At 51.7% G+C, this 18,456-nt stretch overlaps 1 protein-coding gene across 1 annotated transcript in view; it reads right to left on the reverse strand.

The window, feature by feature from the left end:
- Positions 1-9,447, reverse strand: part of LOC146073365 (vomeronasal type-2 receptor 26-like) — a 56,482-nt gene extending 47,035 nt beyond the window's left edge. Inside the window, exons 1-2 of the mRNA XM_083180543.1 lie at positions 8,811-9,447; positions 5,189-5,367 (exon numbers count right to left, since the gene is read on the reverse strand). Of these exons, the coding sequence (XP_083036669.1) occupies positions 5,189-5,367; positions 8,811-9,447 (816 nt within the window). The remainder of the gene's footprint in view (positions 1-5,188; positions 5,368-8,810) is intronic.
- Positions 9,448-18,456: the final 9,009 nt, after the last annotated feature.

Genomic DNA, 18,456 nt, shown 5'->3' on the forward strand with positions numbered 1-18,456 from the left:
ACAAATGTCTGTGCATTACCAACACCTCGCACACAGGATGAGCCGGGTTCAGTGACACCCCACATACACAAGTTTCCCCATTAACACCTCCACACAGGACTTCAGACACAAAGCCCGTCACCTGCGGTGTATTGTCCAATCACAGGAGAAAGGCTGTCTCATCTCCCTGTCACAAAGATTTGCTAAATTCCTTCCTCCAGAGATGTGCAAAGTGCATTTTAAGTGTAGAATGCATTCATCAATACAATATACAAAATATATGGTACAGTCCCATCTCAGCGCTAAACATATATTTCATAAATACATATACTTTGTGGCTTGTGCCCAGCAGCAGGCTACAACTTACAGCAGTACTGCAGAAGGGGTCCTGTCCTAGCTCAGTGCCGCTCATACAGTTTAAAACATGTCAAGTACCTTTGTCCAGAATGGCTTAACCCCTTCAGTGCTGTGGCCGCCATTAACCCGGTGTGACGGGCTCTCCGGCCACACTCTGCTAATCCCTTACAGTATTGTTCTATGTATTGTATTACAGCTGATAGGCCTTGGCTCAGCATGTTTCACCATGGCTATCCAAAGATGGCTAGGTGAGGCTGGCTCCATCTTTATAAGGGAGGAGGTTCCCAGGTGGTTAACATCCTTGCCCATACTAATTACAGCTTTACATAGGCTACATGTGGCGAGACAGTTGTTGTACGGATTGAGGTATAAATAATTTCAGACCGATGATGTGGATCTTTTGGTCTTCTGCCTAGGGGCGAGATGTACTAAAGGGAAAATGCGGTAAGACCCCCGTTTTACCGCATTTTCCTATGAACTAAAACCCGTTTGCAGCGATATCGCAGGGCAGGGTATCGCCACCTTTGGGTGGCGATACCCTATAGAAGCCTATGGGCTTCTTTTTGCCGCGTCGCCGCAACCCCGCCGCCTCGCTGACCCCCCCTTTCCCCCCTCACTTGGGCTTACCTTCTTGCAGGTCCTCCTGGACCCCGGAAGGTAAGCCCTTCCTCCCCCTAGCAATGCAGCCAGACGTCCTTCCGGCTGCAGGGGGGAGGAGGAAGCACCGGGGACAGCTTGCTTAGCTGTCCCCGGCGTGAAAGCAGCAGAAGCCGGCTGGGAGGTGACGGAGACCCCCCGAAGACCACAGTACAGGTATCGCGGGGGGCCTCCGTCACCGCATCGCGATGCCAGCCGCATATGTTAGTACATATGCGGCGGCATCGCGGTGGGGGGGCGCGAAGGGCGGCGATGTATAATACATCGCGCCCTAGGTATGACAATGGGCTTTTTCATCCCATGGACAACAACTGTCTCCCCCAATGCCTAATTTAAACAAACCACATCACCACCAGAATCCTCTTCATCAATTTCCTACACAATTCCAGCTGCACCAATATCTTCAAAAAAAACCCCTTTATTTTAAAAGATCACATTCCAGTTCACCTTAAAAAGATGACGAATGCAAAACGGTGAAACATGGCGAAAATCACTGGAGAAAGCAGTTCTCCATTTGAGCATTGAATACACTCTCTGCAAATTTGACTAAATACCCCATTAAAAACCACCGGCGAATTGCGGCGAATCGCACACGGTGAATCGACAGATATTCGCTGTTCATTTTCAGCGATGTGTCTCCATTGAATAGGGCAAATTGTTTTTTATGAGAGAAAATTCTCCGTTACCCCGGAGAATTGCCAGATTCGCTGTAAAATACGGCAAATCTGAGGCAGTGAATACTGGCCTCAGTGTTGGGAAGGTCAGGCATTGCAAGCGCTGACACACTTCGGGCAGTATTCAACGAGGCTGATTCACCATGTTCTACGGCAAATGTGTGCTTTTTCATGCTCTAAGGTGAATCTTTTTACTGGAAAAGAGATTCGCCCTTTTCAACGTGCAATATTCGCCGACGGTGAACAGTGAATGACGGACAATTCGTCGTCTCATAGTCACCGCAAATCACTGTGGTTTTTCATTGGGTTTTTCAATGGGTTTCGCCGTGAGTGTATTCAATGATCAGATGGCGAATTGCTTTCTAAGTGATTTTTGCTGTGTGTCACCGTGTAGCAATCGCCATTTTTTATGGTGAACTGGAATGTGAACTTTTAAAATAAAGGTTTTATTTTTTTAAAATTTGGTGTAAAATAAATCAGGAATTTTATTATGTGAAGGGGCATGCTATTTTTATTCATGTGCTTACAGCACATGAAAATATATATTTAATTTAAAATAGTTCTTTTTTTTTACACATAACAGCCAGCAGGGGGCCGAGAGCCGCTCATTAGATATTCATACATTCACTGCTCCCGATCATTACATATGCACGATCGGGAGCAGTGCAAGCGGCTCCCTACCCGCGTCCCCTGCTAGCTCTAGCGGGGGGCAGCTTCTGCTGCCTGTGTCCCCGGGAGCCCTGCTTCTGCCCCACAGTGTCCGGCGCAGGCAGGGAGGCTTCCATCTGCCGCCGTCCCCGGCTCCCTGCAGCGTTTGGCGCAGGGGTTAAGAATCGCCGTCAGGGGCAGTGAGCCCCTGCGGCATTGAATAGGGTGACAGGGAGGGCTGGCAGTGAATGTGCCAGCCCTCCGGAATATGGCGACTGTGCAGCGAAACAGGATTCGCTGCACATCACGAGTATTCTCATTGAATGCTGCCCTTTGACTCTCTTTGGGGATTTGTGATATCTTCTCAGCAGGGCCGGTGCAAGGATTAGTGACGCCCTAGGCAAAATGTCAGCCTATTGCCCCCCTCCCCCCAGTTATCCCCTTCCCAGACAGTAAGGTGAAAGTGCATATATATATATATATATATATATATATATATATACACACATACACGCACGTGTGCATACCATCCCCCACCCTGTACACCTGACCCAGTCCCACACAATGTACATCCTATCCCCACACTATGCACCTGACTCCACCCCCACACTGTATACCTGACCCCTTCCACCCACACTGCACACCTGACCCCATCCCCCCACACCCCCCACACTGTGCATCTGACCCCATTCCACACAATGTACACCTGATCCCATCCCCCACACTGTACACATGACCCCATCCCCCCATACTGTGCATCTGACCCCATTCCACACAATGTACACCTGATCCCATCCCCCCACATTGTACACCTAATCCCTTCCCCCACACTGTACACCTGACCCCATCCCCCACACTGTGCAGCCTATCCACACACTGTACACCTGATCCAATACCCCACACTGTATACCTCATTCCCTCCCCCCACACTGTACACCTCATCCCCTCCCCCCACACTGTACACCTCATCCCCTCCCCCCACACTGGACACCTCATTCCCTCCCCCCACACTGAGCACCTGGCCTCATCTTCCCACACACTGTATCTGACCCCATTCCACATGCCACACACTGTCGTCCCTGTCACTCCCAGTCATAGGCGAATCTAGAAATTTGGTAATGGGTGGTCCCAGATGAAAGTACCAATATAGATTGGATCTCCGCGCGGCGAAGCATAGTAGCGCATAGTAGCACTATGTTTGTCAGCATTTACACCTTGTTACACACACACGCGCGCACACACACACACACACACATACATATCGTTTTGCATATACTGTACATATATTCACATTGGTGGCAGTGGGTATATACTGCACATAAATAAACATGACAGGGTATTGTCAAATCGCTGTGACCCCTATTTCCCAACCCCTTTTCCATAATAATACTCAACTCCTTCATGTTGGATGAAATTGGCCACAGCAGCCATCTTTATTGAAACAGTAAAAATACAACAACAGTTTTTTACCCATGATCCCCACATAACCCGCCAAAGGTGATCCTCGAGGCCCAAAACCCCTAAAAAACCCGGCATACATATCAGAGCACTCTCCCTCACACTTTTTACCCCCAGCCGTTGACGCAGGCTCGAGGGCACCGATCTGCATAGACCCCGTGCTCATTATCAATGTACCCATATAGCCTCACCCCGAGGAGTCCAGCCCCCGCCATGGGGCCCTCCCCTCCACAAAACCAAGCCTCCATGACCACCAACCTCGAGGATCCCCTCCGCCCTGGCCACCGTGACAGATAATAAAACCTACCCTAACCTAATGCAAACAGTCCCACTAACCTTATACTATAGGGAGGGTGGGTAGCAGCTTCTTGATCCTTGACAAAATGTCTGACCTGGGGCTACGTGCACCCCTCAATATATACCGCCCTGCCACCCTGTTAAGCCCCTCCCCCATGTCACTATTCAAGCACACCCCCCAAACCTTATTCCCCTGATACCCATTACGCTCCTTCCAGCCCCTGTCAAGTGGGCCTCCCCCTAGGCTCCGCCCCAGTCCAGCCCAATACATGACAGGGTATTGTCAAATCGCTGTGACCCCTATTTCCCAACCCCTTTTCCATAATAATACTCAACTCCTTCATGTTGGATGAAATTGGCCACAGCAGCCATCTTTATTGAAACAGTAAAAATACAACAATAACAGTTTTTTACCCATGATCCCCACATAACCCGCCAAAGGTGATCCTCGAGGCCCAAAACCCCTAAAAAACCCGGCATACATATCAAAGCACTCTCCCTCACACTTTTTACCCCCAGCCGTTGACGCAGGCTAGAGGGCACCGATCTGCATAGACCCCGTGCTCATTATCAATGTACCCATATAGCCTCACCCCGAGGAGTCCAGCCCCCGCCATGGGGCCCTCCCCTCCACAAAACCAAGCCTCCATGACCACCAACCTCGAGGATCCCCTCAGCCACAACGCATGGGGTTAACCCCTTAACCCCCTGCGTATCCGCCACAAAGCCACGGCCACTTCTACCCCATCCTGTATTGCCAGAGCCCACATATCCATGCCCACCGCGTTCAAGTGGACCCCGTCTCCCCTCCAGAATGCGCCCGACCCGGATTCCAGCTCTAAGTGGCGAACCATCACTCCCCCATTCCTGGCCACAAATTTACCAATTGCTCTATTAACCTTGATCCTGGCCTTATTGATCCTCTCCACTGAACGCGCCTCCCTCCAAACCTGCCGGGGCACTATATCAGACCATACTGTAATTACCTTTGGAAACAACGCCCAGAGGCGTAACAAATCGAACTTGATATCTCTAATTAACTCCCGGAAAGGCCTAACCCCCAAATCATTACCCCCGACGTGTAACACCAAGATCTCGGGGGGCCTGTCCAGCCTCACGAAACGATGGAACTCCGGCAGTACGCCACTCCACACAATGCCGCGCTTCCCCAGCCAGCGGACCTCGAATTCCCGGACATCCAACCCCAATCGTCGTCCGTTCGGTCTCATTCCAACTCGAACGGCGCCCCAAAAGACGTATGAGTGTCCCATGATCCATATGAGACATGAAGGTTGCCCTAAACATAAATAAAATAAAAAACGAAACAAGCTCCCAATAAGCAGCTCACAATACCTTATAACATTCCTACCCTCACATAAGATTTAAAACGAGCCGAATCCCACCTTCCAATCTTTTTGATTAAATCTTCCCCAAAACCTAAGCGTGCTGCCTCTGTCGCTGCCCCGATCCTAAACGAGTGCCCAGCATAGTCCTGCTCACTCAGGCCTAACAACCGCAACCCCTTCCTAAAAACACTGACAAATTGAAAACGGGAGAGGAATGACCCATCAGCATGCACTAACAATGGGTCCCTCTGCTGTCCCTCCGCAAACCTGCAATCTTTGAAAACTCTGAGGCATTCCACATGGCACATAGACGAGCCCTGTACTTCAAATAACACAACCCGCTTTCCCCTTCCCAATTGGTCAGTTTTCGACCGGCTGATAACGAATTTCACCCTGTCCGCAAACAACATAACCTCCTCGCACCTGAGGCCCCCCGGCGTCCCTACGCTTGGACTGACCAGTTCTCCAAACCTCAATGCCCCAAAAAATGCAAGGGAAAATGCCAATCTGAACAGGTTGGTTTCATAAACAGATCTGCAGACTGACCCCAACTGCCTGCCCAAATCCTGCAATAGTTTAAAAGAGACCGGCCTCCTCTTATCCTGCACCGCATGTCCCCTTCTCCATCCCTTAAGTGCCCGTGAAACCAAGAAGCTCTTAGTGGCATCTGGCTTTGCGCTAGCCTTAAAACCAAATGCCAACCCTGCCATGCACCTGCCTATCTTCGCCACAGACCACCCCATCTCTTTACAATGGCCTATGTATAGCAACACCCTGATCTCATCCTCTCCCTCCGGTAGGCCCACTGAACTGCACCACTCATTCCATTGCTGCCACTCCTGGCAATAAGCCGACCACGTGCCGGGTGCGAGGGAATCCCTGATGAGCTGATCCGCTATTCTTCCAGCAGCTCCCAAAGATGCCTCGGGCAATCGACCCCATCTTGGTCCGCTCCAGGCGCCAGCTCCCTGAAACGATCCCACTGCCAACGAGACAAGGAGTCCGCTATACCATTAGCCACACCAGGAACATGTCTAGCCACCACCCAAGCATTCAAAGCTAAGCACTCTAACACCAACCGTTGTAAGACCTTAACCACCGGAGGTGACGCTGCCGACAAGTGATTAACTGCCTCCACTACACTCATATTATCACAATGGAAGCAGACTTTTTTGTCTTGGAATAAAGGCCCCCAAATCACCACCGCTACCAGTATGGGAAACAGTTCTAACAACGCTAGATTACGCACCCAGCCCCGAGTGACCCATGACTCTGGCCATTTTCCTACGCTCCAGTGGCCACGGCAATAAGCCCCGTAACCAACGCTCCCGGCCGCGTCAGTAAACAGATCCATATCAAATGCCACCACCGCGTCTGACATCCACATGGCCCTGCCGTTGAACGACTTCAAAAATTCCGCCCACACTTTCAGGTCATCGCGCAACTCCCTCCCTAACCTGATAAAATGATGAGGGGAAGTAACCCCGGCCGTCGCCCCTGACAAGCGTCTGCTGAAAATCCTGCCCATTGGGATAATACGACAGGCAAAGTTTAATTTGCCTAACAAAGACTGCAGCTCCCTCAGCTTGATTTTCTTTAGTCTCGCCGCCCTCCCAACTTCTGTCCTGAGCGACGCTAGTTTATCTGCAGGTAACCGACATTCCATCCGCACAGTGTCAATAGTGATACCCAGAAAACTAATCTCTGACGCTGGTCCCTCCGTTTTTTCAGGAGCCAACGGCACTCCGAAATCTGCCGCCACCCGTTCCACAGTGCACAGCAACAGTGCAGACACCTTACCGTCCCCCGGGCCAATGCACAAAAAATCATCCAAATAATGGATAATTGAACTGCACCCTGACACGTCCCTAATCACCCATTCCAGAAAGGAGCTAAAGGCCTCAAAGTAGGCACACGACAGGGAGCACCCCATTGGAAGACAACGATCCACAAAGTAACCCCCATCCCAAAAACAGCCTAGCAACCGGACACTCGCTGGGTGAACCGGCAACAATCGAAAAGCAGCCTCTATATCTGTCTTTGCCAATAGAGCTCCCTTCCCAAATCTCTTCACCCATTGTACAGCCGCATCAAATGACGTGTAAACAACGGAACAAATTTCTGGATTAATACCATCATTCACCGACGCCCCATTGGGGAATGATAGGTGATGGATGAGGCGAAATTTATTCGGCTCTTTTTTGGGCACAACCCCCAATGGTGACACTATCAAATCCGCCATAGGCGGCGATGAAAAAGGACCAGCCATTCTCCCCAACTGCACCTCCTTTTTTAATTTTTCCCCCACTATCTCTGGGTGCTCCCTCGCCGATTTCAAATTCCCCTTAAAAACCCCCGTCCCCGCCACCTCCGAAGGAATTCTAAACCCGTCCCTAAACCCCTCCTCTAACAGCACCGCCGCCTGCTTGTTTGGGTATCTATCCAGATAACCCAACATCCTTTCCAATCGTATTGGAGTCTCCCCCTTTTGAGGTAGACTCCCGCGGTTTTCCCCTGAAACACTTGTTTGCTCCATGAGTGCCCCCGCATGAGGAGCACTCGTGCTTAAACTTGCACTTCGCCCCGAATCGACATGATCCCTCATTGAATGCAAAACAGAGGCCCTTCTGCAAGGCCGTATTACTAACCCCCTCTCTTGCTCCCCCCCTGTCCCCCCGAAAGGGCTGCCCCAACCTATTTGGGGCTGTCACTTTCAACCAGAGCCCAATATCCTTATGATCCCACCTGATATTAGGCCGCACCGCCTTACGCTGCCTAAACTGTTCATCATATCGCAGCCAAGCCTGACCCCCGTAAACCCTTTCTGCCTCAGCAATCGCATCCATATAACAAAACAGGGGTGAACAATTCTCAGGTGCTTTTTCCCCAATCACACTAGCTAAAATTGCAAAGGCCTGGAGCCAATTAGAAAATGTCCTTGGTATCAGCCGATACCTCCTACGTTCCTCCTCCTCCTTCTTTTCTTCCTTACGCGGCCTATCCAAATTAAAGCGCTCCAATGGGAGCAGAGAGAATATATCCACATACTCCCCTTTCCACACCTTTTCCCTCACCTCCTGCTTCAAGTGAGCCCCCAGCGGCCCCTCAAAACAAACATAGACTTCACCCTTAGCAGAGTCACTAACCTGGACCGTTTCTACTACAGACTCCCCACTAGTTTGTGTAGCACTTACGCTGCCAATGCCCCCCGCACTGCCTGGCGCAACCCATGCGCTTGCTGGCGACTGACCTGTCCCCTGCCTCACTTTAGTGAACCATTCCGCAAACCCAGTCACCAACTCCAACATACCCTTAGTAGCCTCACTCTGCTGACCTACTCCTGCCCCCCCCTGACTACCTGACAGGGGCCCAGAAGACAAAGATGATGACTCACCAGGCTGCCTGGGGGCTGTGAACCCAGCAGCCGCAGCTCCTGTGTCCTGACGCGCACCTTCAACTCCAGATGCTCCAGCCGTCTCCTCTGTTCTGCTTGGCCTGTCAGCCGGGCGCGCACCCGTCACAGATCCTGCGGGTGCCGCACTGCGTGCAGGCTCTTCCTCGCCGGCGAAGCCAGCCGGCTGCCGCTCGCTCCCAGGGGCTCTCCCCCCGCTCGTGCTGCTGCCTTCTCCCCGGAGCTCCATTAGGGTGCCATCCTCCGCCGCACTCGTGCTCGCTGTCCTCACCGCTGCCTCTTCTTGCACGGGAAGGCGAACCTTCCCGCGCTGGGAACCCCGCCGCCCTGAAGGATTCCTCCCAGACCGCACCTGCCGGGAGGAAGGTGTCCTTCCCGCGGAACAGTCTGGAGGGTCCCGAATGGGGCTCCTGGACCGGCGCCGGGTTCTGGGGGTGAACGAGGGGCTAAGGCGCTCCGGAGGCCTAGACCTCCGAGGCCGTGCGCCGGAGGGGTCAGACAAGTCAGCGTCCGTCCCCAACCCCCGCATGAGGCCCGCTACCTGCTCCTGTAGCCAGGCCGCTCCCTGCGTACCGGCCGCCTTCCTCAAGGAGGCCAGCGCAGCATCAATTTCTGCCATTCTGTCTACTGTGGTACAGGATCGATCCGCTAGCCAGCTTCTTGATCCTTGACAAAATGTCTGACCTGGGGCTACGTGCACCCCTCAATATATACCGCCCTGCCACCCTGTTAAGCCCCTCCCCCTCCCCCATGTCACTATTCAAGCACACCCCCCAAACCTTATTCCCCTGATACCCATTACGCTCCTTCCAGCCCCTGTCAAGTGGGCCTCCCCCTAGGCTCCGCCCCAGTCCAGCCCAATACATGACAGGGTATTGTCAAATCGCTGTGATCCCTATTTCCCAACCCCTTTTCCATAATAATACTCAACTCCTTCATGTTGGATGAAATTGGCCACAGCAGCCATCTTTATTGAAACAGTAAAAATACAACAATAACAGTTTTTTACCCATGATCCCCACATAACCCGCCAAAGGTGATCCTCGAGGCCCAAAACCCCTAAAAAACCCGGCATACATATCAGAGCACTCTCCCTCACACTTTTTACCCCCAGCCGTTGACGCAGGCTCGAGGGCACCGATCTGCATAGACCCCGTGCTCATTATCAATGTACCCATATAGCCTCACCCCGAGGAGTCCAGCCCCCGCCATGGGGCCCTCCCCTCCACAAAACCAAGCCTCCATGACCACCAACCTCGAGGATCCCCTCAGCCACAACGCATGGGGTTAACCCCTTAACCCCCTGCGTATCCGCCACAAAGCCACGGCCACTTCTACCCCATCCTGTATTGCCAGAGCCCACATATCCATGCCCACCGCGTTCAAGTGGACCCCGTCTCCCCTCCAGAATGCGCCCGACCCGGATTCCAGCTCTAAGTGGCGAACCATCACTCCCCCATTCCTGGCCACAAATTTACCAATTGCTCTATTAACCTTGATCCTGGCCTTATTGATCCTCTCCACTGAACGCGCCTCCCTCCAAACCTGCCGGGGCACTATATCAGACCATACTGTAATTACCTTTGGAAACAACGCCCAAAGGCGTAACAAATCGAACTTGATATCTCTAATTAACTCCCGGAAAGGCCTAACCCCCAAATCATTACCCCCGACGTGTAACACCAAGATCTCGGGGGGCCTGTCCAGCCTCACGAAACGATGGAACTCCGGCAGTACGCCACTCCACACAATGCCGCGCTTCCCCAGCCAGCGGACCTCGAATTCCCGGACATCCAACCCCAATCGTCGTCCGTTCGGTCTCATTCCAACTCGAACGGCGCCCCAAAAGACGTATGAGTGTCCCATGATCCATATGAGACATGAAGGTTGCCCTAAACATAAATAAAATAAAAAACTAAACAAGCTCCCAATAAGCAGCTCACAATACCTTATAACATTCCTACCCTCACATAAGATTTAAAACGAGCCGAATCCCACCTTCCAATCTTTTTGATTAAATCTTCCCCAAAACCTAAGCGTGCTGCCTCTGTCGCTGCCCCGATCCTAAACGAGTGCCCAGCATAGTCCTGCTCACTCAGGCCTAACAACCGCAACCCCTTCCTAAAAACACTGACAAATTGAAAACGGGAGAGCAATGACCCATCAGCATGCACTAACAATGGGTCCCTCTGCTGTCCCTCCGCAAACCTGCAATCTTTGAAAACTCTGAGGCATTCCACATGGCACATAGACGAGCCCTGTACTTCAAATAACACAACCCGCTTTCCCCTTCCCAATTGGTCAGTTTTCGACCGGCTGATAACGAATTTCACCCTGTCCGCAAACAACATAACCTCCTCGCACCTGAGGCCCCCCGGCGTCCCTACGCTTGGACTGACCAGTTCTCCAAACCTCAATGCCCCAAAAAATGCAAGGGAAAATGCCAATCTGAACAGGTTGGTTTCATAAACAGATCTGCAGACTGACCCCAACTGCCTGCCCAAATCCTGCAATAGTTTAAAAGAGACCGGCCTCCTCTTATCCTGCACCGCATGTCCCCTTCTCCATCCCTTAAGTGCCCGTGAAACCAAGAAGCTCTTAGTGGCATCTGGCTTTGCGCTAGCCTTAAAACCAAATGCCAACCCTGCCATGCACCTGCCTATCTTCGCCACAGACCACCCCATCTCTTTACAATGGCCTATGTATAGCAACACCCTGATCTCATCCTCTCCCTCCGGTAGGCCCACTGAACTGCACCACTCATTCCATTGCTGCCACTCCTGGCAATAAGCCGACCACGTGCCGGGTGCGAGGGAATCCCTGATGAGCTGATCCGCTATTCTTCCAGCAGCTCCCAAAGATGCCTCGGGCAATCGACCCCATCTTGGTCCGCTCCAGGCGCCAGCTCCCTGAAACGATCCCACTGCCAACGAGACAAGGAGTCCGCTATACCATTAGCCACACCAGGAACATGTCTAGCCACCACCCAAGCATTTAAAGCTAAGCACTCTAACACCAACCGTTGTAAGACCTTAACCACCGGAGGTGACGCTGCCGACAAGTGATTAACTGCCTCCACTACACTCATATTATCACAATGGAAGCAGACTTTTTTGTCTTGGAATAAAGGCCCCCAAATCACCACCGCTACCAGTATGGGAAACAGTTCTAACAACGCTAGATTACGCACCCAGCCCCGAGTGACCCATGACTCTGGCCATTTTCCTACGCTCCAGTGGCCACGGCAATAAGCCCCGTAACCAACGCTCCCGGCCACGTCAGTAAACAGATCCATATCAAATGCCACCACCGCGTCTGACATCCACATGGCCCTGCCGTTGAACGACTTCAAAAATTCCGCCCACACTTTCAGGTCATCGCGCAACTCCCTCCCTAACCTGATAAAATGATGAGGGGAAGTAACCCCGGCCGTCGCCCCTGACAAGCGTCTGCTGAAAATCCTGCCCATTGGGATAATACGACAGGCAAAGTTTAATTTGCCTAACAAAGACTGCAGCTCCCTCAGCTTGATTTTCTTTAGTCTCGCCGCCCTCCCAACTTCTGTCCTGAGCGACGCTAGTTTATCTGCAGGTAACCGACATTCCATCCGCACAGTGTCAATAGTGATACCCAGAAAACTAATCTCTGACGCTGGTCCCTCCGTTTTTTCAGGAGCCAACGGCACTCCGAAATCTGCCGCCACCCGTTCCACAGTGCACAGCAACAGTGCAGACACCTTACCGTCCCCCGGGCCAATGCACAAAAAATCATCCAAATAATGGATAATTGAACTGCACCCTGACACGTCCCTAATCACCCATTCCAGAAAGGAGCTAAAGGCCTCAAAGTAGGCACACGACAGGGAGCACCCCATTGGAAGACAATGATCCACAAAGTAACCCCCATCCCAAAAACAGCCTAGCAACCGGACACTCGCTGGGTGAACCGGCAACAATCGAAAAGCAGCCTCTATATCTGTCTTTGCCAATAGAGCTCCCTTCCCAAATCTCTTCACCCATTGTACAGCCGCATCAAATGACGTGTAAACAACGGAACAAATTTCTGGATTAATACCATCATTCACCGACGCCCCATTGGGGAATGATAGGTGATGGATGAGGCGAAATTTATTCGGCTCTTTTTTGGGCACAACCCCCAATGGTGACACTATCAAATCCGCCATAGGCGGCGATGAAAAAGGACCAGCCATTCTCCCCAACTGCACCTCCTTTTTTAATTTTTCCCCCACTATCTCTGGGTGCTCCCTCGCCGATTTCAAATTCCCCTTAAAAACCCCCGTCCCCGCCACCTCCGAAGGAATTCTAAACCCGTCCCTAAACCCCTCCTCTAACAGCACCGCCGCCTGCTTGTTTGGGTATCTATCCAGATAACCCAACATCCTTTCCAATCGTATTGGAGTCTCCCCCTTTTGAGGTAGACTCCCGCGGTTTTCCCCTGAAACACTTGTTTGCTCCATGAGTGCCCCCGCATGAGGAGCACTCGTGCTTAAACTTGCACTTCGCCCCGAATCGACATGATCCCTCATTGAATGCAAAACAGAGGCCCTTCTGCAAGGCCGTATTACTAACCCCCTCTCTTGCTCCCCCCCTGTCCCCCCCGAAAGGGCTGCCCCAACCTATTTGGGGCTGTCACTTTCAACCAGAGCCCAATATCCTTATGATCCCACCTGATATTAGGCCGCACCGCCTTACGCTGCCTAAACTGTTCATCATATCACAGCCAGGCCTGACCCCCGTAAACCCTTTCTGCCTCAGCAATCGCATCCATATAACAAAACAGGGGTGAACAATTCTCAGGTGCTTTTTCCCCAATCACACTAGCTAAAATTGCAAAGGCCTGGAGCCAATTAGAAAATGTCCTTGGTATCAGCCGATACCTCCTACGTTCCTCCTCCTCCTTCTTTTCTTCCTTACGCGGCCTATCCAAATTAAAGCGCTCCAATGGGAGCAGAGAGAATATATCCACATACTCCCCTTTCCACACCTTTTCCCTCACCTCCTGCTTCAAGTGAGCCCCCAGCGGCCCCTCAAAACAAACATAGACTTCACCCTTAGCAGAGTCACTAACCTGGACCGTTTCTACTACAGACTCCCCACTAGTTTGTGTAGCACTTACGCTGCCAATGCCCCCCGCACTGCCTGGCGCAACCCATGCGCTTGCTGGTGACTGACCTGTCCCCTGCCTCACTTTAGTGAACCATTCCGCAAACCCAGTCACCAACTCCAACATACCCTTAGTAGCCTCACTCTGCTGACCTACTCCTGCCCCCCCTGACTACCTGACATGGGCCCAGAAGACAAAGATGATGACTCACCAGGCTGCCTGGGGGCTGTGAACCCAGCAGCCGCAGCTCCTGTGTCCTGACGCGCACCTTCAACTCCAGATGCTCCAGCCGTCTCCTCTGTTCTGCTTGGCCTGTCGGCCGGGCGCGCACCCGTCACAGATCCTGCGGGTGCCGCACTGCGTGCAGGCTCTTCCTCGCCGGCGAAGCCAGCCGGCTGCCGCTCGCTCCCAGGGGCTCTCCCCCCGCTCGTGCTGCTGCCTTCTCCCCGGAGCTCCATAAGGGTGCCATCCTCCGCCGCACTCGTGCTCGCTGTCCTCACCGCTGCCTCTTCTTGCACGGGAAGGTGAACCTTCCCGCGCTGGGAACCCCGCCGCCCTGAAGGATTCCTCCCAGACCGCACCTGCCGGGAGGAAGGTGTCCTTCCCGCGGAACAGCCTGGAGGGTCCCGAATGGGGCTCCTGGACCGGCGCCGGGTTCTGGGGGTGAACGAGGGGCTAAGGCGCTCCGGAGGCCTAGACCTCCGAGGCCGTGCGCCGGAGGGGTCAGACGAGTCAGCGTCCGTCCCCAACCCCCGCATGAGGCCCGCTACCTGCTCCTGTAGCCAGGCCGCTCCCTGCGTACCGGCCGCCTTCCTCAAGGAGGCCAGCGCAGCATCAATTTCTGCCATTCTGTCTGCTGTGGTACAGGATCGATCCGCTAGCCAGCTTCTTGATCCTTGACAAAATGTCTGACCTGGGACTACGTGCACCCCTCAATATATACCGCCCTGCCACCCTGCTAAGCCCCTCCCCCTCCCCCATGTCACTATTCAAGCACACCCCCCAAACCTTATTCCCCTGATACCCATTACGCTCCTTCCAGCCCCTGTCAAGTGGGCCTCCCCCTAGGCTCCGCCCCAGTCCAGCCCAATACATTAGTGGCAGTGGGCATCTAAATATTTACACATTGGTGGCAGTGTACTTACTGCTGTGCTGCGGCTGGGGGGACGGGCGGGTGTGCGGTGAGCGGGCACTTGCTGCTGCTGTTCTTCTCCACCTCCCTGCTCTGGCATGTAGTAATAAAAAAAAAAACGAGCAGGGGGAGGGAGCAGGGAAAGTTCAGCAGCCAGACTCTTCTGCTGCTGCTGCCACCGAACAGGGACACGGGGGCGGGGAGAGGACAGGAATCCTGGCCTGCAAAGGACCATGGGAGGAGCTGCATGCAGTCGCACATGCGCGCAGCCCTCCCATGGCCATCTTTATGGTGGCAATAAGGAAAAAACAGGGGGCAGCGGCGGGCATTAAAATGTAATTAAAGTTAAATGTGCTTTTATAAAATGACAGGGCAGTCTAATGGGTGGTCCAGTGCACCCCCGGACCACCCCCTAGATTCGCCTATGCTCCCAGTCCCCATCCATGCACTTACCTACAACAATAGCAGCTGGAAAGGTGAAGGCACCGAGAGTTGAGTTCTAGACGGCTCCTCTGAGGTTGAGACTGGAGAGCCTATAGCTGGCCATACATCAGAAAGATATTGTACCCAATCATACAATCTCAATTGATTGTAAGATGGATTGTATGCAGATTGTGTGCACATCTTGTGTACACAAATCATACAATCAATCATCAGATGAATTGTATGACTGATTGTATGATGGATTGTATGCAGATTGTGTGCACATCTTGTGTACAAAATCATGCAGCAGATGGATTGTATGACTGATTGTATGATGGATTGTGTGTAGATTGTGTGTCCAAAAACCACCAAGGACTGCTGGGGATTTCAAGGGAAATTGTACACAATCACGAGTGCAATCGATCTTAAGATCGATCTTTCTGATGTATGGCCAGCTTATGACTCATCGTCAGACAGTGCAGCTCTCAAGCCCCAGCAGCGTCATGTGACTTTCAACAGCAGCCTCAGCACAGTGTCTGCTGCAGGATGTGTATGCAGCATGAGTGTGGCTGCAAGCATATGGCTGTGCCCCCACAGCTCTAAACATATTTAGACCCCTCACTAGCTTGCACACGTTAAAAGAAGGATAACTTCTTACTTCATTTTTTCAGAATAACAGATGTAACAGCGCCCACTAGTGGCCAGCGCCCTAGGCAACTGCCTAGTGGTAGCTCCGGCCCTGCTTCTCAGTAGAACGCACAGTTTTTTACCAGCTTCATTTTTAAAATGTTTCAAATGGGAGGAGTCATTGTCATGTGAAGCCGAACCACTAGTCAAGAACAAGGGCCAGAACATTAACCATTCCTTGCAACGCCATGTCAGAAATAGCATATTGCCAAGTATATGTTTCTTCTCCAACAATGTAAATTAATTTATGATAGAGCGAGCACACAGGGCAGCACACTGGTGGAACCCACTTAATTATTTTTAGATGAAGTGAACACATAGGACAGTGCTCCCCTACAGCACATGAGTGGAACCCCTTCAATTTTGGATGGAGCGAGCATGCAGGGCAGTACACCCCTACAGCACATGAGTGGAAACCCTTTAATTTTAGATGGAGTGAACACAGGGCACATAAAACACTACAGCACATGGGTAGAATCCCTTTAAATCATTTTAAATGGAGCTAGCACACAGTGCAGTGATCCCCTACAGCACATGGGTGGAACATCTTTCATTTTGGATGGAGAGAACACATGGGGCTGAGCTCCAATACATTACATGGGTGGAACCCCTTTAATTTTGGATGGAAAGAACACATGGGGCTGAGCACCACTACAGCAAATTGGTGGAACCCCTTTGATAATATTAAACAGAGCAACGCTACTGACCGGGCGGGTGGTTTGGTACTAACACTACTCCACGAGGGGGGGGGGGGAGGGTGTTATCTAATGCTACTGCCCAGAGGGGGGGTTTGGTGCTAAAGCTACTGCCTGGGGGGAAGGGGGGGGGTTAACGCTACTGACCAGTGGTGCTCTACGCAGGTTCCGTCCATGCTGCAGCTGCTTCTGACCAATGCCGCGTCCTGGTCTCAAAGAGGGGCAGCACAGCCCCTAACAAATATGGCCGCCACATATATTCCCCATAGGATGAAGCCACTAGCACCGACCTTGGTACAACTGTCCGCGGCCCAGTGAGAGGGAAATCTGCACCGGCCCACAGGGATATGGCCCTGTTTCCCGGTTGGCCAATCCGCCCCTGGGTGACAGAAAGTGATAGCTTGAAAAAAGCAGAAGTGTGGACTGAAAGCTAGGAAAAGGAGCATGTTTGCTGGGACCATGGGACGGCCCACCATCATTTCCATTGTCCCCAGCTTTGGAAACAGCTGCCATGAGTTGCATCCTTTCTATGGAGAGAGCAGCAGCACATGTGGGTTGCTGTGAATAGAGCCCATTTCTGCAGAGTAACATGTAAAAAACAGTTAAAAAACATTGAACAACATCAAGCAAGGTAAATACAATACTTATTACACAATATTACTATACTTATTCACTCCACTTATCCCTGTCTCAAACATACACCAATCACATCATGCTCACCAAACTGCTACTTCTCATTTCACTATATGGAATACTCACCAAAATTCACCCATCCTATAATCTCCCTGACACTCACCACCACTCTGTGCACATTGCCTCTTCTATTACTCACTCCCCTCTTCTAAACACTCATGAGCTTTTTACTTACTTCTCTACTTGCACTTTCACATCCACATCCCAACACCAATACAAAAAAACACAAACATCCACCTATATCTATCTCTCCTTTCTAATCTTTTTAGCTGGTGACATATCACCAAACCTAGACCCCAACCACCAGTCCCACTCAGATTTTACTGGTTGTAAGCCTTATAGAAACTCAGCTAACCTCATAAATATCACATGCCTCCCACCACACACCAAACAAATTAAATGTGCCCTATTTAATGCACGCTCTGTTTGCAATAAATTAACATCCATCCATGACCTCTTCATCTCACAACTTCAACCTGCTGGCCATTACAGAAACCTGGCTCACACAATCAGACACGGCCTCGCCTGCATCACTGTCATATGGTGGTTTCCACTTCACTCACACCTCCAGGCCTGGTAACTGTAAAGGAGGTGGAGTTGGTATAGTACTGTCACAAGCCTTCACATACTCAGTTCTACCACCAGTTCCTTCACTCACATTTACATCATTTGAAGTACACTCCATTAGGGTTTTTTCCCCTTTCTCTCTGCGTGTTGCTGCTATCTATCGCCCACCTGGGCTTCCCAAAACTCAATTTCTAGAAGATTTCTCTGCCTGCCTCCCCCATTTCTTATCCTCTGACATCTCCACTGTCATCCTGGGTGACTTCAATATTGACAGTCCACCATCTTTGCATGCTTCCAAACTCCTCTG

This window comes from Crinia signifera, chromosome 4, assembly GCF_055691185.1.
Source record: "Crinia signifera chromosome 4, ASM5569118v1, whole genome shotgun sequence".
Taxonomy (NCBI): Eukaryota; Metazoa; Chordata; class Amphibia; order Anura; family Myobatrachidae; genus Crinia; species Crinia signifera.